The sequence below is a fragment of the Phoxinus phoxinus genome (assembly GCF_949152265.1).
Source record: "Phoxinus phoxinus genome assembly, chromosome: 1".
Taxonomy (NCBI): domain Eukaryota; kingdom Metazoa; phylum Chordata; class Actinopteri; order Cypriniformes; family Leuciscidae; genus Phoxinus; species Phoxinus phoxinus.
The window spans coordinates 51,918,064-51,940,799 of NC_136876.1; the positions used below are offsets into that span (position 1 = coordinate 51,918,064).

Consider the following 22,736-nt stretch of genomic DNA (forward strand, 5'->3'; position numbering starts at 1 on the left):
CCCTTTAAAACTATAAAGAGAGCAGCTCTGCGTGCCGTAACTAAATATAACCGTAATGTAAATAAAAATATGCCTAAAAATGACAAATTATGCACAGTGACGACAATATGCTGATTGTCCAAGCCTACATTCTTCAAATGCTAATTGGATAAGCTGTAATTTATTATGTGCCGGAGAAAAACACGCTGAGAGAAGTGTAGGCCTAATGGATCCACAAGAAGTTCCAGCAATAAAGTACTTTTTCTGAGGCATAAAAGACCAGTGTGTGTGTGTGTGTGTGTGTGTGTGTGTGTGTGTGTGTGTGTGTGTGTGTGTGTGTGTGTGTGTGTGTGTGTGTGTGTGTGTGTGTGTGTGTGTGTGTGGAAGAAGAAGAGCTGATGCTTGCAGTTCTTACTTTAGAGCCTCATTAATCACCCTGTCAAAGTACTGGGTCAGTTTGAGCACGAGATGCAAACCAACTCACACCAGCACACTTACACCTGTTCTGCGGATCACACTGTGCATATGCTTGCTGAAGACTCAACGATTTATATATTTAATAACCATACGGTAATGCCTATTATTGGATTATCCAGTAAATTAAATACCTATATTTTATTTATTGATTATTTGGACTTGGAACTTGATGGACGCAAACCAAAACATTAATGTTCATTACAATTAGGGATGCACTGATGTGACAATTTTGGCCGATACCGATAACCGATAATGCTTTATATTAGAAAGCCGATAACCGATATATCGGCTGATAAATCTAATTTTTTTATAATTTTACCCTGATTACAAAAACAAAAGTCTCACCATTAAAATCCATGTCCCAAACACACAATTATAATGTTCTCATGATAATTTTATGTAGCCGATATGACTGACTGTTGCACTTTACTGTATTTTCCTTTTTTGAAGTGATTCAAATCATATTTTAAGCAATTCAAACCCATCATGTTGAACAGTGCGCATCTGAAGAGTCTCAGCTGAAGGAAAAAATACATTATTTATCGGCTTTAAGATATCGGACACATGTTCTTATCGGGCCGATAATGATAACATTCAAACAATAATGTATATCGGCCGATACCGATTCTGTGGCTGATATATTGTGCATCCCTAATTATAACTGAAAAAAAAAAATTAAAGGTTGGGAAGGTAAGAATTGTCTAAAGAACTTTTTTTCAAATTGGCTTAAACTGTCTTTATATACCAATACATAATTAAAATGTAAGTACTTTGAAAAAGAGAGTATAAAAATTGAGTGACTGTATTTAATCTTCAAAAAACACAGCTCATTAATTCCTACCGGAACGAAACAAGTGATTGGCTTGTGCAACTGTCACTCTCCGTCGCCATGACTACCGCCGCTATTACTGGCTCCGCCCACGTGCGCGCAGTCGCGCACCCGTTTTTAGGCGGGAGTGAATGGAATTAATGAGCTGTGTTTATTGAAGATTAAATACACTAGAGTTACTCAGTTTTTTATACTCTCTATTTCAGAGTATTTGCATTTTAATTATGTATTGGTATATAAAGACAGTTTAAACAAATTTGAATAAAAGTTTTTTTAGACAATTCTGACCTACCCTACCTTTAACTCAAGTCAAAACAAAAATGGCAAAAATTAAAAAATTAAAAAACAATCATCCAAAGATTGTTATATGAGGGAGGGTATTGAGAAAGAAGTGATTGTAAAAAAAAACAATACTAATACTAATAATGGTAGTAATGTGATTCAGAGTTGTGGTTCATGTTGTCCTACGCTCTATTATTTCCATTAGCAGACAGTAGTGCCTTCAGCAAAGGTCACATCATGACATCAGCATCATTACCAGCTCTGAGCTGATAGATGACTGTTGACGTGGTGTGTGTGTGTGTGTGTGTGTGTGTGTGTGTGCTTTCCTCACAGCTCTTCCTACATGAACCCGCGAAACATCCGCTAATTACCCGCGCCTCTCTGATGCTGCTCATTAGCTGAGCCGAAACCCCAAAATGATGGTTGAGAACATGATGATAGTCACAAAACCTGACAAACTCACATTACGACGAGCACCAGTGACACTAACACACTGGTTCAGAAGATACAGGCACTGTTTCCTTAGCACAGACTCAAAAACAAGCCACGGTTGTTCCCAAGCATCTAATTAACTTGATATTACCGACCAACAGCATCAACATACTTTCCCATGAATATCTGACAACAACAGAAGAAGTAGTTTCTATAGATGACTGGACAGCCAGCAAAATGGTGTGTTTGGTCCCAGTGTGATTTCATTGAGAGTTATATTGAAAACAATCCATGTCAAACTCTTCTAATCAACCTCTAAAGGGGGAACGTTGATGATGGACATGATCAATAAATATATCTGGAGGACATATAATGCATATGTTTCCATTCAAATAAGAACTAGTTTTGCATTTCCAAAAACTGTGTATCATGAGCAATGGTGCAGCATTTTCTTCTACGCTGGACAAACCGGGCTTATTTTAACTAGTGTGACTACACTGTAAAAAAAAAAATGTTGGTTTAACTTAAAAAAGCAAGTTACCTTGTTTCCTTAAAATTCCTTGAGTTCATTGTAATTAAAAATTTTAGTTACAGTTTTTACCAACTGCTTACACACAAAATCTTTTCATGTTCTACGATCTTTGAAACCTCTCACTCAAAATGCAAAACTACACACCAAATCTCCAAAACCATAAGCTATTTCTCAGCCTTTGACTCAGTTTTCAATTGCATAAAACACTTTTTTCAAAACACTACACACAATTCTCGACCTAAAACACAAAAATCTAATGGGAAGTGACTTGCTTTCCTTTTCCAAACACAACCAATCAAAATGCTACACTTACTGTATTCACCTGGCCACACACACACTCCTCACATGTGCAAACACTACAGTAATTGCTGATCACACAATCACTGCTTTACTGTAGTATAGGCCTATAAACTGGTCAAAGGTCAGATTCCCTGTTTTGAACAATGGATGCCAATAATGGACAGAGACCCCACACACACAATTGTGTTTTTACTGTATTCTAAAGAATATACTTTTGGTTTACATTTGTTTATGGTTTTGTTGTATGCTACTGTATACAGTAATGTTTGGCCTGATAAACATTTTCTGTTTCTACATTGCATTGGTGTTTACGGTGTACTTGTTACCGCTCTCAGCAGATTACTGTCACTGTAGAACGTTACATTGAAATGTAGATATAAGTCTATGAAAGACCAAAGCGCTTTAGATTTAGAACAACAGTGTTTACATGGTATATCCAAAAATGTACTATTATGAAAGAAGTGTTTGCCATTTGATGCGAATGCTTCATTCTGTCATGTGGTTATGGCATTTTGAATGCAGAGTTACATTTTGAAGGAGATGTGAGGCAATTTGTATTTTGTGTGTGCAGTGTGTAGAGTTTTGAAAAAAAGCGACGTTGTTTTGAAAACGTGTGTAAGCAGTTGGAAAAAGCTGTAAACAGAAACTCAAAATAGTATGTTATCTTCACACATTAGTTATCGAAGTTGATTTGACAAAAGATTAAAAGTTGTGATAACAAATCATGAAAATATTTATACAGGGTAGTGTGACTTCCATTACAGATTTGCGCAAAACTTTTGCGGTTTTTTTCTAAATGTCGGCAAAAATCTATTGCGAAATGACGGCGTTTCCATTAACCGATGATACGCGACTAATCCTTCATGTTTTCCTCTCGCGATAATCAGTCCAGACATCATGGTGACGGATGTTGGTAGGTTTATGTATATCTCAGACACCGCAATGGCCATTATTATTAATGGAAGGAGACCTGTGTGTGTGTGTGTGTGTGTGTGTGTGTGTGTGTGTGTGTGTGTGTGTGTGTGTGTGTGTGTGTGTGTGTGTGTGTGTGTGTGTGTGTGTGTGTGTGTGTGTGTGTGTGTGTGTGTGTGTGTGTGTGTGTGTGTGTGTGTGTGTGTGTGTGTGTGTGTGTGTGTGTGTTATCCAATCATTAATGGCAAGGAAAAACTCTTATACTGTGAGCGGCTCATATGAGGAGTTTCTCACTCAGTTCTGCTTCGAGATCTTGATTTCTCTGAGGTCCAGAATCCAGTATTCCTGTCATTATTTTGTCTTTTATGAGTTTAATGAAGAACTGTGTCTCGTCTTCTGTCCAAACACACCTCTACACACCTCTACGTCAGGTGACTGTAAATGCACAAAAACTGTTACCATATTTATTTTTCGTATTGCCTGAAAAACCTCCTCATGCGAGCGTAAACACTTTTTTGCAATAAATGGGAGTTTTTGCGAAATTGATGTGTGTCCATTGTGCGTATTTTCAATTCGCAATTTGAAGGGTAATGTAAACGCGGCTAGTGACTAACTGATGCTGTCAACAGTCTAGACACGGTTTTAGGGCTGTTAACACACAACACATCCTTGCGTTCAAAAACACAATGGACTGAGGGATAGTAGAAAAAAGGCCGGTCGCAGAACGCTGGGGTCTCCAGACATGCTTTTATGCTCCAGCGACAATTGGAAATTAAAGAAATAGGCTAGCTGACCAGCACACTCTCAGAAAAACCGTGACATTCAACCCTTAAAAAGGACATCTGTGTACCTTATTCACCCCTAAAAGGTTCACAGAACAATCCACACGTACCAGATCTGGGCATTTTATGTGAACTGGCCTGGAAAACTTCTCACGTTTTAGGCTCTGCATCGGATGATACTATTATTCAGGCAGCTATGCATGAAAATCAAAACATACACCATATTTGCAGCGTAAAGGAAGCTAGTGATGTTTAAATAGATACAAGAAAAAGGCCAAATGCACTTCAGTATGAAGACAAACTCAAATAGAAACAGCATAGTTGACAGTATTAAGTATTTAAACAGGTGCAAGAAAGAACAACTGCAGTTCAGTGCATTTCACAAACCGATGTGAAAATGAAGACGTCACAATCTGAAGAAATGCACAAAAAAAAACAGTTTGCATACATTTTTGGTGTAATGGCAACTTCTAATGAAATTATGTTCCACCAACACACTACATTGAGTTAGAGCAACTTACTTTACAGCATAAACAAATCAAGACGTTTTTCCCACTAATTTCAACAAAATTGAGCCTGGCAATTAATCCAATCTATTTCAGTGCAGATTAACAGCTAGCCTAGCATACATAATGCTACATTTCTGCATTTCTTTTAAGGGTGTAATAGCAAATGTTTACAAAATGGCGTGTGCACTGTATGTTATGAGGTTTGGCTGCATGTAACTGTGAATGTTTAGTATTAAAATACCCCTGAAATCAAAAAATGTACGTTTTTTAGCTTTAAGTATGAATATATGTTAGCATTAATGTTATGAATAAGCTGGTGTGCTCCAAATCAAATGACAAACTTCGCATTTAGGAAATATATGCATTTAAAACTTCCGCTAAAATGGATCAGTGATTTTAATGACTTCTCATCACATCTTCTGTCCAATCAAATGCTCTCTAGAACCTGAAGCTCCGCCCCCTCTGCTATACACACCAGCTGGCCGAGACGAGCGTCGACACACAGAGCAATACGGGTAGGAGTGTGTGTTCGGTTGCTATTGAGTCCAGCGTATCATCAGCGCTCGGATTCACTTCCATGTGCGACTCGCAGTCTGTGAGGGAAACTAAACGCTATTGGCTGTTTGAAAAGGGGGAGGAGCCATTCAATATGTCCCGCCTTTCAGTGGAAGACACTTCAGTGGGACAATCAACAGAGCCTTTAATAAACTGTGCTGTCATGTGTTGACTCAGGCCAGGCTGTGCGGGGGTGCGGTGTGACATCATCACCAGCGCTTCGGACCCAGATGAGCCGTTACCACGGCAACACAGCACTTCAGTCATGTGACGAGCTGTTGATGCTCTGGAAGAGGCGTGAGTCGCATTACACGTAATTGTAGCGAGACTGTCATTAATGTCAGCGGTGTCACTCAGAGGATACACTGAAGCACTTGAGTTGAGTTAGCAGCGTCGTTATACGCGAATCATGCAAATCTAGAAGAACGGTTGGCTCACACTGAATGAAGACCTGTGTGACACCCGTCAATCAAACGGGAAGCAAAGACTTTTTGCTTTGTGGCCTCAATGTTGATTAAGGTCAAGTCAAGTCACCTTCATTTATATAGCGCTTTTAACAATATAGATTATTTCATAAATTGACTAACTAATAGACCTTATGAAGCATTGCCGTAACCTCATATACAAAAGATTTAGTGTGATTTGTTCCAAATTTTTCCACTCGACGGTTGTTTTGTGGTCTAAAAGCCTTGTTTTGGTGCAATAATTGTGTTTTAGGCGAGTAGGCGGTACTTCACTGGTTTTTACCACCTTCAAATGTGGTTTTATATTCATCACTTTATACCTTTATGTTGTGCTGTGCACTTGCTTAGATTAGATCACCCAAATCAAATGTGAAATACAACACAAAGAAACTGAACATGAGGACATGCAGACCAGCACTTTAAATACAAGGAATAGCAACTATAAACGAGCAAAAGATAGATCGATGTCCAAAACACTTAGATTTAGTTCCCTGTAGAGTAAGACTAACATCCACATCCAAATACTGCAACTTTAAGACGAGACACTACAGGTGAATAGGGTGAAATTTTAAAATAATAGATATCACCATGAAACTTCCTCAGTTGATTACTTACACAAGTACATAAAAAAAATGTATTACAAGTTTTTGAAATTTGTATGTTTAATTATGCAAATTAGGCATTATCTCTTTAAATATGCGCAATTTTGCATATATTTTCGGTAGATCTGAACATATGATAAAGCCAGGTGCAAAAATTTTTTTTTCATTTTGTTTACACACAAGATGAAAAAAGATGTTCAGAGGGATTTCAGGATATATGCTTTCATTACCTAGGAAATCTAAATATACTGTCCATAGCCTTAAAAAATAGATTTTTGCCATATTTGTTTGATTAAAAAGTCACATAAATCAGGCCAGGAATGATTTATTAACAAATCCCTCTGAGCATATCTTCAGAATACTGCTAAGTGTATAACTGGAGAGTTTGGTGAACATCGGCTGAGATGTTTCTACTGGAGAATGACAAAAAACTCATTTTGAGAAAAAGGCATTTAAAGATTTGTAATGTAAAAATTCATACTTTTTTAGTGGAAACAACTATTTACTGACACAATATCTTATCAAATCATCAGCAACAACAATACAAACCACCTAAATCACATCAACACTTATAAACACAGCATTTATGGCCTTCAACTGAGCAGAAAAACAGTAAAAAAAAACACATCTGAATGTCAGAGCGCATCACGTGATGCATCTGAACCAATCACATCGTCAGAAATTGACATCAGCCAATGAGATTTCGCTTTTAGAGTTAAATGTCCATTGTACTTTCACGATTGGTTGCTGATAAAAAGGAAATGACCATATTTGGATCGACAGCATTGTACAGGAGAGAGAGAGATGTCCAGCGGTGTGTGTGATGACGGTGCAGACAGAGATCGCGGATCATGATGATTTATAACGACAACTTTTGTTGAATTTAGGAGAAATCTACAGACGCAAATAGACAAAGTTAGTAAAATAAAGACCTAAATGTGTACTTTGGACTTTTTTTCACCACAAGTCTGAAAGATGTTATTGAAGACACATAGCCCAAAATCTCAAAATTGACCAGTGAAAAAAACACGATGTTTTTGCCTGCCGTGTCTCGCCTTAAACAAAACAATAATAAACAAGATTATTTCTTAAATATATACATGCACGTGTGTGTATTTATATATACAAAATAATTATAAAAAGGAGATTTTCTCAATGTTTTGATTTTTTTGCTTCCTCAGATTCCAGATTTACAATAGTTGTGTCTCGAACTAATATTGTCCTATCCTAACAAACCACACATCAATGGAAAGATTATTTATTCAGCTTTCAGATGATGTATAAATCTCAATTTAAATATTTTGTGCTCCAGGGTCACATATGATGGCACGTAAAACAAAACCAAAAACTATAAAACAACATTATATTAACAACAGCATGATATAAAACTGTTTGGCACTGTTCTCTCAGCAAACCCATTTTGAATTGTCTAAAATGACACATTAATTGCAGCCTCATTTCCACATCAGTTTCCACATCAGTTTATATACAGTACAGCTTGTGTCATTTACAGTCAGCGACTGAGTCATTTACAGGAGGCATTGTGCTAAACTAACATTACCCTAGTGAAAAAAGTATTTTTCATATTAAGTATTAATACATTTTCTAAAAATATAGTTTAGAAAAAATTTATTTGAAGTGAAAATTCTGTCTATTTTTTAAAAAGTTTATTTATTTGCACTTTACTTAAATATATTTTAGGTATATTTTTAACTGTGTGCTGAAAATGGCAGACAAGTATACTTAGCCTTTTTTTTCTTTCTTTTTTTTTCTTTTTTTTCTTCTTTTTACTCACACGAGCACAGAAAAGCCCACTATAAGTGATAACAGAGCAAGCGATCTTGCGAGTTGGGCTCGGGAGAAGGAGAGCAGGCGGTTGTGTAACGTGTTTATTGTTTCATGTTCTCCTCACAGCTCGTGTTTGCTGCCCACTCACTTCTGCTGGCTGATTGGTTAATGAGCTCAGATGTCCTCTAAGATGAGGTGAAGTGCTCCCCCTCCTACACTACAACTGAGAGCTCAACACGCCAGCAGACAAACTCCACCACCATTCATCAAGACGCCAATTCATATATACAGATATAAGCTGTGCTTATATGAAAGTAACATCTCAAGTGACTATATACCGTCTAACAATATAACGCAATACAACAATATGTATCGTGGACTGGATAGTTCACTCAAAATACAATTTATGTGTGAGTTTTCAGAGTTTTAGTGTCAGTACTACATTAAACTACTATATATAATGTTGAATATAATGTATAATAATGCAATATTTGTGGGTCCTGATAATGCCAAATGTTACCAGTAAAAATGTATTGTAAATATATCTAGTCAGTGAAAGAGTGCAAGAATATTCGTCTACAATAATTCTGTGTTTTCATCTCCAGAATCATGAATATTGTTATTCTGGTGTCTATATTGTCCTGTGCTTTGGGTTTCCAGCAACAAGTCCAACACTATTCATTTACACACACAATGTAATAGCAAATTTAGCATTTTAACCAACAGAATACCTTTTGTTAACCTTTTACCATAGAGTATCGCAATAATATAGTATTGTGAGTTCAGTATCATGATATGTATTGAATCGTGACATGAGGGTATCGCTACACCGCTATAAGTGACCAATTTCATATCTCAACTGTTCTCAACTGTAAATAGCGAATCCATGGCTATAGGAACCGCCTATAGGTTCATATTACTAACAAATAAAAATAATAATACAGGTTTTAGTCGGTCAATGGCTCAGTCTACATCAGTTCCTCAAAATAGCAACGGTCCAACAATGCACCTGAACACACACCTGGTTCTCAGACCAGCAGCCCATGGGCACACAGATGGGCGCTAATGCATTTGCTATTTGAACAACGTGGCGCAGGATGTGAAAATGAAAAGTGCGTCGGGCTGAAACTGTCACGAACACACACAAGATGAGAAGATCCAATAGCAGTAGTTTATTTGAGGGGTAATCCGTACTCACAATCCAGTCCAGGCAAGGGTAAAAAAACCATAAAGGCAATCCGAAGACACAACACATGAACAAGATACAGGCCGCAACAAGAACGGAAGTGTGGGGACATTAAACAAGGACTCCGTGACAAACACTGAAACAGACAGGGTATATATACACAAGTGCAAACAAGGTGACGAGAAACAGCTGAACGAAATGAACAATCAGTGACAGACAGGATTATGGGAAATGTAGTGAAAATGCCTACACACCGTGAAAACTGAGACCTTTAGTGTTAAACCCAGGGAACCACCAGACACTGTGACAGAAACTAGCAGAACACACTTGCGTCACGCCTGTGGCTGCATTGCACCGGATGTATGATAGGGCTGTATGATAGTGTTGTGGATGCAGTGTGACAAATGTTATTTGTTCCTAATGCAATTTTAGAAAATACAGTTGCACAAACTGCATTGCATCACTTTTCAGTCAGACATTATTCATTTCACAAGGGGAACTGTCAAATGAAATGGGTTATTGAGATACAGTGAGTAGTTTTCATCTGGTTAAGAGGTCTAAGCATGTCAGACCCCATGGAGAATAAGCATATTTAATAGGCTACCAATATGACCGTGACACCAGTGGACAGGATTGTAAAGCTTTGGCTCGGGCTGGGGTGTTAGTAGGCCAGTGTCAGTACCATAGCTCATCTGGGGCCTGGTTCGGCTTATTATGCTGGACACAGTTCTGTGGATTTAGCTGAGGCTATGAGTCTGTAGTCTCCCATAGACTGGTCAAAGCTAGGAGTTCCCTTATCAGGTCATTTAGGCAGTTAGCATATTTAACTAGCACCTCAATGTACTAGATTTACTAGAGAGCGAGGCTATGTACATTGATATCTGATGCTTTTATACTTTGTATGATTGCTTCTATTGTTCTCCTCATTTGTAAGTCGCTTTGGATAAAAGCGTCTGCTAAATGATTAAATGTAAATGTAATCTACAGTGTCAGAGGATGCGTCCTAGTTGTGTGTTGATCCAACTCTTCAGTGCATATGATTGGTGGCTTTCACAGTTTTTTATTGTTTACTATATAGAAACATATACAGAATAATACATTGTGTTGATATATTACAATATATTGAATAATACATTAAAATCATGTAAAGTTTGATCACTCAAATTATTTGAGTTCAAAATATTCTAATGCAAATTAGTTGCCTCAATTTTTGTAACCAAGGCAATGTTTTTTTTTAACAGTGCGTGGAAACTGATTGCCTTAAATTTATCCTCAAAGTTGAAAGCTGTTACTAAAAAGACACACACAAGATTGCTGGGACAATGATATTCGTTTCATTTGACGTTACCATTATGTGTGTGCACAATCATTGTGAACTACAGCAGCATTTAGACACGTACAGACATCAAGGATCAGCGTATAAATCTCAACAATGGTGACAAGCATCATTGTGTATATTGTTTGGGACTTTTGTGGTGCAGTTGTGGCCTAATGGTGAGAGATTCGCACTAATAACCCGAAGGTCGAAGGAAATGTACCTAGTGAATGAGTGAATTAAGCATGTCAATGTTGTTGAGATGCATATGTTGGTGTGTGTGTGTGTGTCTAAATGATGCAGGAGGAGTTCAAAACTTTTTTGCACAATGTATAAAAAAAGCACAACAGTGCCAGATATCTTTCTACTGCATCACATGGTTGGTAGTGCAATATATAAATGTATTTAATGACTTAACACATCATTTAATCAATGATAAATCATCAGACGAGATCGGTGTCATCAGTAAATAAACAACAGATCATCCACAGAACGGTTTTTGTTGCCATAGAAAACATGCCATACAGTTACAGCAGCCAGAAAAAAAAAGAAAAAAAGAAAAACATTAAAAAGTCAAGAGCCCAACTAAAGCAAACACTGATCACCATAACGTCGACTTCAAATGAAATGGTCTATTGTTGTCCCAACACTCTTTTGTCTTTATGCATTACAGTTTTTATCAATCGATTTGACAAATTTCTCCAAATGAATGTAGTTGCTCTCAAAATAAATAACACAGCAAACTAAACACACTCTTATGTTGGCCAAACAGTTGCATTTGACTGCACTACATTTTATTCTAGTAATGCATTTATCACAAATAAACATTAACATCAAAAGTAAAAGTGTGTTCTTTGTTGATCTGATAACAGATTCAGCTGTAGAGTGTAGACACACACATATTAATGACGAGTTTAGTTGTAAACAAAGAGTTTTCCCCCTACATCCTCAACTCTTCTTACTCCATCTCCTATTCTCCTCCATCTATTGCTTTCCCCACATCTCTTTCTACCTCTTCCACTGTTCCTCTCCCTCTCAATAATACCCTTCATCTGTCCTCTCCAAATACCTCTCACTCTTACATTTCTTCCTTTTCCCATTCTTTTGTTTTTCTTTCCCCCTTTTATAGTTTTTGTAATTGAGGATAGCTGTGTAAACAATTCAGAAATGTGCATTTCCTGTGTTGTGCGCATTACTCAGATATTTATTTGGGGAATAATTTAAGACATTCCAAGTGCAACTGAGAATTTAACAAATAACAGAGTTTAGTTGTGTTTGGAAAAATGGTGCACAAATGATTGCGATTTTTGTAAAACCAATAAAAAGAGCTGAAATCTTAAAGTTTTGGTTTTCTGTATGAACTCGTTTGAAAACATTTGAGAATTTTGTGCACAGTGTTTTGATTTTTTTTGGGGGGGGGGGGAAATTTGCATGAAATTAAGCATATTTTACAATCTGTTCACTGTTTGTAGAAAAAAAGTTGTAACAGCTTACAACTGAGTAAATCATGCTTGAGTAATCTAATGCAATCAGTTTCCACACACTGTGAAAAATATAGCTTGGTTTAACTCAAAAACATTGAAGCACCTGCATCAGAATTTTTGAGTAATGTTTAATTTTGAGGGTACGCCTTACTGTATGTAACCCTGGTTCCCTGAGAAGGGAACGAGACACTGTGTCGCATTGCCATGCTTCGGACATGCCTGCGCATCTTCCTTCACACAGTCCAAAGTTGATGACGTGCAATGCAGGAGCTCTTTTAAGTGATGGGATGTGAAGGCCAAGTATGGTAAGCCATACTCAGAATTTGAAATCCATCCAAATTTACACATATTAGAAGTGACGTGATTTCGCACATGCTTCAGACACCAGGTTCCCCGGAGGTGTCCCCATAACATCATCATCCGACGCTCAATCTCGTCCCCTTCTCAGGGATCTGAGGTAACATGTACCCTAAGATGTCCTCAGTTAGCTTTCTAAAACTATGAAAGTGACATTTTTGAGCAGTAAAATTTCCCTGGATCATGGATCTTAAACGCATTTGGAAATTATGTCACTGTCACTACAAAGAAAAGCTCATGACAACTTCAAGTCATCCTATGTGAGCATGAAACAACAGAACAAATGTAGCGAGGCTAACATCGCCGGTAAGGTGTCAGCCATGTCTTCAAAATCCTTCTCAAGCCTCAGCATTTGGGATATATCTGACAGAGGGATGTGGTGACGGAGGCTACGGCTCGGAGAGACATCAAAGCACACAGAAAGAGTTGCAAGGGCTCTTCATTTGGCAAAGGCCTCTGAAGATAGATATTCAGATAAAACTCATTAGCATAGTGCCGAGGAGAGATGGCAGGAACAACCTAAACACTTCAGCTGCACTAAAACGCATTTCTGTCACTTCAAATGAATAGATGCAAACCATTTCATTTACAGTTTAGTTTAAACTGCTTTCCGAATGATGTTACGATGAAGCACTTTGCACCCAAATGCACTGCTCAATCATTTAATTAAAAAGCCTTATTTCATGCAAAACATATTTTTTCTTGCCTTTAAAAATAAATAAATAATAGTTATACAAGATTTGAGGTGCTATCCGTGTCTCCAGTACAAACAAGCAGGCCGAGTTAAGCGGTAAACTTGCCTTCAATAACCCTAACTAGGAACAATATGGTGAACTTGACACTTAAATGACAAGCAAATAACAGTTGTAGTGAGTCACTCTCAGGCTCATGAGTGAGGGCATGAGTTGTTCCATTAATCTGACATTCGGGCACATGTGCTCTTATCTGAGGTCTAATCCCTTTTTCAACAGTTCTTCGAAAGGCCAACTAAAACACGAGAGATAGCGAGGGAAGTCTTCCAGACCTTGGAAACAGCAACCGTTACCCTGTCAGCACACTAAAGGACCGCTGGCGTTCTGCCACAGCTCACTCTGTGATGAAAACATCCACTTCTGTTTCCATTGCTCGCGCCTGTCGACTCAAACCACAGCTGTCAGACTGTGTACGTTCCCCGAGCCAGCGTCTCGCTCGAGCTCATCCTTCACCCGCAGCGACTCTCGCTTCAGTTCTGGGCATGGCAAGACTCTCCAGATAAAGTGGCACCTGACTTCAAAGACGGGAGGAGAACGTCTGCATTAGCCAGCTGATGTATTCTGTGCCAGCTAGCGCTGAACGCTGTTAGCATCGCGCAGTGGTGATGACATACTGTTAGCGCTGACCCTTGAAGAAGAGAAACCCAGACAAAACAGAGCCAAATTTGGACAGAGAACGAAGGAAGACAAGGTTCTTCTTTCCATTGAAGTTCCTTGCATCTCACTGTACTTCTGTGAGGCATTTCTGATTGAAACGGTGTATTCAATAAGAAAAGGAAGCAGGGCTTGATTTTTGACCGTATGGAATTGATTAGATGGTGAAAAGTTTATATTATGTGTCTTTAATAGCATTTAAATGAATTACCAAACACTGTTGTTGTGCAAATGAAAGGCCAGAACGCATTAAAAGTTTTCTGTTTTCTGTTAGAACGGTGTCGTGTTACTAATGATCTTTGTAACGGAAGTGAATCAATCAAAACTAACTTTATCTGGACAATAACTTTATTCTAGAGCAATCTCTGTTACTGTAATCTCCTATTATCTCTGTAAAGCTGCTTTGAAATACTATATTGTTAAAAGCGCTGTATAAATGAAGGTGTCTTGACTTGAATTATGCACTTGTTGTCCTTTAGGAAAATGAACCATGGTTTTTACAACAAATGAAACTAAAAGTGGTTTGTAGGGAACGGATGAAAAATAAGAGGGTTTGGTGATGGCGGGGGAAAGGAAAGTTTCTTGAGATTAGGGTATTTTATTGAACAGATAACTTGTCATATGTAGCTTTATCAATTGTAAATGTTCATATTCATCCGCACAGTCACTCAGAGCCGAAGCACAACCGAAACAATGTTCTTCCGCAAAATACACGCAGTTCTGCCAAAAGTTACATAGTGGACCTTTAACAAACTTCATTAGGTGATCATTGAAGCGAGATAATGTAACTGACACATTTTAAGAGTTATATCATGTTTTGTCAACAATAAAAAGCATTTTTGAAATGTATTGTTTCATTTCTTCCCTAGCTTCCACTTTTGTTTGAATACATTTAATACAAAAATCTCAAAATAGTATAATCCAGAGAAGAAAATGCAATACTTTTAACAAATGATTTAAGGCAGCAATAATGCTATATTTGTTATTTATCATGTATTTTTTTATGGTTAACTTAAAATAGTTAAGAGAAGAGGCAAACATCTAGTTGCCACAGTTTATTAAACAAACAAAGATAATCCAAACAGGAAAGATGATGACAATAATCCACACAGGGAACAGAAACACAACTGCACTTTCAAACACACGTGAAGACAACGACCGAACAAAGACCACTGAAACACAGGCGTGTTTATACACAGGATAACAAGGAACAGGTGAGAGTAATCAATCGTTATGGAAACCAGCAGGGGTAAGAATTCAACACAGGAATGAAAACCAGAACCAGCAAGACAACAGAATATCTCAAATAGAAGTCACAAAACAGACATTACCTTAGACTAGATAATAAATAATTTACTTTTTATTTCATGAACAAATGATTTTGATGACAGACTACTTATGTAAAATTGATTTGTTTACTGTTGTTAACTTCTGTTTAGTTTCACCTTTAAGGCAATGGGTTTTTCACACAATCTTCTAGTAAAGTCGTCTAATTCGGGTTAAGAGCAGCATACACATTATCTTATATTACAGATATTACTGTTAAAATAACGATGCTATAATGATAGCTAAAATTGACTTCACAGCGGCTAGTAAAAGAGGAAGAGAGTGAGAGAGAATATTGGACAAAATCAAATAATCTCTACATAGAAAATTACCATTGGCATTTTTTATTTCCAGGGAGTGCTGAGGCTAAACAGGGATTCTCATCATATCCCTAATGATCTGTACCAGGATCCAGCACACTATGTAGTGCTCACTGTAGGGGGAGTGAGGGTGTAACAAACGCTGAAACAAACGGCTTAATCCAGACTAAACTACTTCAGCGGTCTTAGCTGGCCCAGACCTGGTCACAGACTACGCTCAATCTGATTATTTTCTCATATGTGATTCAGATCTGTTTTCGTCATGACAGTGTGAAAGGCACAAGCCACATGGGATCTGATCTTTTCGGTTCTGATCTGGGCCACTTCCATATCAAGACAGTTGTGCATGCACACACACACACAAACACACACAAACACACACATGCACACAAACACGCACACACACACACACAAATGCACACAAACACGCACACACACACACACACACACACACAAACACGCACACGGACACACACTCTAGAAAGTATAAGTGTAAGAAGACAAAGCACAGAAATTAATGCATCAAAGAGCTCCATCTTTAGAAAAAAATCTTTAAAAGTAACTATTAATAATATACAACATATTTTAAAAAAGTGATGCCAAGTGCAGAACTCCCGTTAACACAATCACGGTGAAAATAACGAGCACGCTTATTATGATCATCACATTAATCTGCAGGCAGCCCCAAAATACGGCTTTTGAGGAGTTCCACGCAAGAACCAGATAACACCAAAGCCTGGCATTTTGTTCTTTAGAAAAATATTTAAAGTCAAACCAAAATATATTCAGACACCTTCAACATTTCTCACATTATCACAGTTTATTCGCTTTAGTTTAGAAAATGGTAATAAAATATGACTCAGAATCAGTTGATATTTGACTGTCTCACACATGAATTATGTTGAATATCTGTCAGCTGGTAAATTTAACTACACAATTAGATAATACCAGTTTAGCTCAACCAGTGACCAAGCAATGCTTCATTGTGTCCAGTGTGTGTGTAAAAAGAGCATTAGCAGTTAAAGACAAAACACTTCAGCAGAACATGATCAGCTCAAAGTGTCCCGATCATTTTTGGTCCCAAATTTGTATAAATGTCACTGATACTGAAGAATGTGTGTGTATAATGTCACAGTTTACTTTATTTTGCTCTCCTCACTTACATAGATGAACTAAAGTGTCCTGCACACACTAGTGAAAAATATCCAAACTTATATCTGGTGTCTGAATAATGTTTGGTTTGACTGTAAGAACTTCTTGGAATTTATGTGAACTTTTTTCTCGAGATGATGTTGGTGAATGCGGCCCCTGGTTCAGCTCAGGATCCCTCATGCATCTCATCACCAGTTTCAGGAGTAACACACTCAGTAAAGCGCTGTGACCACACACACACACACACGTCTGGTGTCTCTCATCACGAGCCTCAAAGCACTTGGTCAGATATCAGAAGCCTTTTCATTGTTACACACCATTACACACACACACGTCCCTAACGCTTCCAAGAACATGCACTCTCTGGCCCGGCCCTCGTGTTCGCTTCCCACTCCACTGCACACACACACACACACACACACACCGTCAGCAAAGCCATCTGTGTGTGAGCTCTCCAACAGCAAGCCTGTCTCATGCGGTCTTCACTTCTCCAGTGAAGAAGTGGATGCAAAAAGAGAGGTGGAGGTCAGAGCCGTCTGGAGCAACACATGCTGACCGCAATGAAGTGTCAACTAGAAATTACTAAAAACTCCGGCCAGTTGATAATACCTAGAATATCAAAATCTGCTGGCGGTAGATCCTTTTTCCATTTAAAAATATATCTAAATTACGTCATATGCTCTCATTGACAAATGCAGAACAATTAGTTCATGCGTTCATGACCTCAAGGCTAGATTATTGTGATGCTCTACTGGGTGGTTGCCCTGCACGCTTAATAAACAAACTACAGCTGGTCCAAAACGCAGCAGCTCGAGTTCTTACCAGAACCAGGAAGTATGACCATATTAGCCCCGTTCTGTCAACACTGCATTGCACTGCACTGTCAACTAACTCGTGTCAACTAACTCATGTCAACTAACTCGTGTCAACTAACTCATGTCAACTAACTCATGTCAGCTAACTCATGTCAACTAACTCGTGTCAACTAACTCGTGTCAGCTAACTCGTGTCAACTAACTCGTGTCAACTAACTCGTGTCAACTAACTCATGTCAACTAACTCGTGTCAACTAACTCGTGTCAGCTAACTCATGTCAACTAACTCATGTCAGCTAACTCGTGTCAACTAACTCGTGTCAACTAACTCGTGTCAACTAACTCGTGTCAACTAACTTGTGTCAGCTAACTCATGTCAACTAACTCATGTCAGCTAACTCATGTCAGCTAACTCATGTCAGCTAACTCATGTCAACTAACTCATGTCAACTAACTCATGTCAACTAACTCATGTCAGCTAACTCATGTCAACTAACTCATGTCAGCTAACTCATGTCAACTAACTCATGTCAACTAACTCATGTCAGCTAACTCATGTCAGCTAACTCATGTCAGCTAACTCATGTCAGCTAACTCATGTCAACTAACTCATGTCAACTAACTCATGTCAGCTAACTCGTGTCAACTAACTCATGTCAGCTAACTCGTGTCAACTAACTCGTGTCAACTAACTCGTGTCAACTAACTCGTGTCAGCTAACTCATGTCAACTAACTCATGTCAACTAACTCATGTCAGCTAACTCGTGTCAACTAACTCATGTCAACTAACTCGTGTCAACTAACTCGTGTCAGCTAACTCATGTCAACTAACTCATGTCAGCTAACTCGTGTCAACTAACTCGTGTCAACTAACTCGTGTCAACTAACTCGTGTCAACTAACTTGTGTCAGCTAACTCATGTCAACTAACTCATGTCAACTAACTCATGTCAGCTAACTCATGTCAGCTAACTCATGTCAACTAACTCATGTCAACTAACTCATGTCAACTAACTCATGTCAGCTAACTCATGTCAACTAACTCATGTCAGCTAACTCATGTCAACTAACTCATGTCAACTAACTCATGTCAGCTAACTCATGTCAGCTAACTCATGTCAGCTAACTCATGTCAGCTAACTCATATCAACTAACTCATGTCAACTAACTCATGTCAGCTAACTCATGTCAGCTAACTCGTGTCAACTAGCTCATGTCAACTAACTCGTGTCAACTAACTCATGTCAACTAACTCATGTCAGCTAACTCATGTCAACTAACTCATGTCAACTAACTCATGTCAGCTAACTTGTGTCAACTAACTCGTGTCAACTAACTCATGTCAAAACTAACTCATGTCAGCTAACTCATGTCAACTACCTCATGAGTTAACTAACTCATTTCAGCTAACTCATGTCAACTACCTCATGAGTTAACTAACTCATGTCAGCTAACTCATGTCAACTAACTCATGTAAACTAACTCATGTCAGCTAACTCATGTCAACTAACTCATGTCAACTAACTCATGTCAACTAACTCATGTCAGCTAACTCATGTCAACTACCTCATGAGTTAACTAACTCATGTCAGCTAACTCATGTCAACTAACTCATGTAAACTAACTCATGTCAACTAACTCATGTCAACTAACTCATGTCAACTAACTCATGTCAACTAACTCATGTCAACTAACTCATGTCAGTAACACAATAGTTTGCAGTCGACATGAGATGTACACGGCAGCCACGTTATGGAGGATGATCAGTTGTATTATTAACTTACGTTGCTCGGTGCGGAGAGCGGTTTGGGAGAGCGATCCCCTGATTCAGTGTGTGTGTTTAAGCCTTCAGTTTGCTCAGGTCTTAAAGTTCTGTTAGCTGTGTTTGTTCTCTGTGATTAATAAAGCATATTGAGTTCCTTCATTCATCCGTGACCACAGTTTGTTACCACCTCACTAAAGCAAGGCTGTACAGTCCCGCCAGCAAGAAAATACTGCAATTTCAGCCAATCACTGCATTGTTTTTGGCTGCTTGGTTTGTTTTAAAACAATCCCCCCCCCCACCCCCCACCAAAAAAAAAACATTAATCTGAGAGGGGAACGCGATATTACAGAATCAAAATCCATAATTCTAATCCCACATAAAATTATCAATGTGTTAAAAAAAAAAAAAAAAAGCTGTAGCAAATTTGAAATAATTTTCAAATGCAAAAATCTGAAAAATAAAAAATAAAGTCATGCAAAATCCTGATCAAATGTATAAAATGACTAAACATGTATGCTAAGCATGTGTTGACCCGCCATTCACACTGCACACTCTCTGGCCCAACACACATCCTCACTGACGTACACACACATCCTCACTGACATACACACACACATCCTCACTGACGTACACACACACACACACACACACACACACACACACACACATCCTCACTGACTTGACCATCTTCCATGGCTAATGTCCAGCTGACAGGAAGATACACAAATATGATACACCTTTGCCATCTGTGAGCATCTGAGTCTGCCAACTCATCGTGTGTGTGTGTGTGTGTGTGTGTGTGTGTGTGTGTGCGTGCGTGCGTGCGTGCGTGCGTGTTTGTGTGTGCGCATTTACTCATCTCACTTGCACAGAAACAGAGTCAGTATTCCTCAAAATTAATAAAGAGTGAAATGCGAACGTGTAATATTATACACTGCAATAATGAAATATGTTAAATTACACAAGTATAGCCAACTTTTCCCCAGCTTTACACACAAGGCCCAAACCAGGCCCAGACTAAAACACATGTTTGAGCTTTATAACCAGATTCAGATTCAGATTATTCTATGTAATGCCATGTCAGCATTCAAAGCTATATTCATTAAACGACAAAAATACAAATATCATATTAATACAATAAAAACAAAACAAACAAAAACAGCAAGTCATATTATACAAGATCCAAAACCTTTTCAGGCATAATCTCGTTAAATATGCCAGCTTTTTAACTAATAAACTCACTCTTTAACCATTGCTTTGTCTGAAGATGCACATCAGTGATAACGTTTATAAAAGCTGCTTAAAGGGACAGTACACCAAAAACTGAAGATTAGCCCGTGATCTACTCTCCCTCAAGCCATCTGAGGTGTGCGTGACCTTCTGCTTCCAGACCAACACACTCTGAGGTGTATTAGACAATGCTTCCAAGCTTTATAATGGGAGTCAACGGGCATATGTTTTTGGGAAGTCCACAAAAGCGCATCCATGGATGATAAAAGCACATCGGGGGTTAGCACGTCTTTACAGGGACGCTGTACATCATGCAAACACACAGCACAGGACTCACCACAACAACGTTGACAGGTTTAAACACATTTGTCCATGACCATTACAAAAGCACCAGACCAGCACTTTATCCACACACACACACACACACCATGTGTTCCTCTAACACGCAACCATGACATTAACTGAACAACCTCGCTGTAGAGTAATAAACCCTGTAAAGCTCAGTACACGAGGAACACAGCTTCAGTGACACTAAACCACATCCTCTCACTACAGCACACACACACACACACATTTCATAAATATAATGATTTTATAATCAATTTTCCCTCATGGGGACCAAAGAAAGCGTCCCAACAAGGCAAACAATTACTGGTATTACACACACACACACACACACACACACACACACAGTACCTTGGCACTGGAAGCCTTGTTTTCCAAATCCCCTGTAGAGTTGCATTTGATAAGAGAAAGACAGAAAAAAAGTGTCAGTCAGAAATCTGCTAAATACATAACTTCATAACTTTCACTGTTTTAAACCAACATTAGTGTTATTAAACATTAGACCCTTATCAAAAGTAGGATTTCTGAGGTGATAAAGATAAACACTTTCACCTTAATGATGGCGAAAGGTTGAACAGTATTAAAGCAGGATTTAGATATGAAATATTAAACATCTGTTCAGCAAATCCAGTTTGATGACGCTGCGCATTAATGGCTAATTATCATCATCCGTAACCATCATCTGCCTTTAGTAGAAACTAAACGTTACATTTATTGTTATTATACTATTATTGCAAACGCATGATCATAATAATAACACACACACAAGCCTGCTGGAATACTTAAAACTATAAATTATGAAATTATACAAAACAAAACCATATAAAATGGCTTCATCTCCTTTTACTTTGAACATTTATGTCATTTTAAGCAGTTTTTGTCTCACGCACACAAACCAGGTAAATATAAATAAACTAAATAAATAGGCAACATGCAAACATAACACAACCATTTTTATCAAGTTCAAACTAGACATGCAAACATATTTTAATGCATGCACCTCAATTTTCTATGGAAGGAAAACAGAGTTTTTAAGGTTTTGCTTAAAATGAAATGCATGCCAACATAAAAAAAGTAAGAAATGCAAGACAGCTGTCAACTCACTCATTTAAAGTGCATTAGTGAAAGTTTGCCGTGTAAAGCAGGAGTGTGTGTGTGTTTACCAGATGAAGTCGGTGCAGTGGCTGCAGAATGTGGGCTGCTTGAAGAAGCGCGCGGTGAATTTGTGGTTTTTAACTTCGTGCACGTTCTTCTGTCGCAGAGCTCCTTTGCGCGCGAATCGATTGACGATGGTGGAGTCATTGATCTGTATCAGATGATCAGCCATCGCTATTCCTCAGGTGTGTGTGTGTGTGTGTGTGTGTGTGTGCCTACTGTACGCGTCTCTCCTGTTACCGCGCGCCTCTCTCTCACTGACGCTGACGTCAACGCTCTCCGTCTGGTCCTCACGCGACGCGACGCGAGGGTGTGCAGCAGCGTCATCGCGCGGAGGACGACGCGAACAACAGTCTTCTAATGCCATCTTTTATTGGAAATATATTCAAATTAGCTGGGATTCGCCTCATCATTTATTTGTAATGTACAATAAGATC

The 22,736-nt window shown here is 38.4% G+C and overlaps 1 protein-coding gene across 2 annotated transcripts in view; it reads right to left on the reverse strand.

The window, feature by feature from the left end:
- Nucleotides 1-22,520, reverse strand: part of prkcab (protein kinase C, alpha, b) — a 224,279-nt gene extending 201,759 nt beyond the window's left edge. The window contains exons 1-2 of one of the 2 annotated variants that reach the window (XM_079622867.1): nucleotides 22,308-22,520; nucleotides 21,496-21,527 (exon numbers count right to left, since the gene is read on the reverse strand). In XM_079622867.1, coding sequence (XP_079478993.1) covers nucleotides 21,496-21,527; nucleotides 22,308-22,471 — 196 coding nt within the window. In that variant the 5' untranslated portion in view covers nucleotides 22,472-22,520. The other variant, XM_079622868.1, reaches the window with a different exon arrangement.
- Nucleotides 22,521-22,736: the final 216 nt, after the last annotated feature.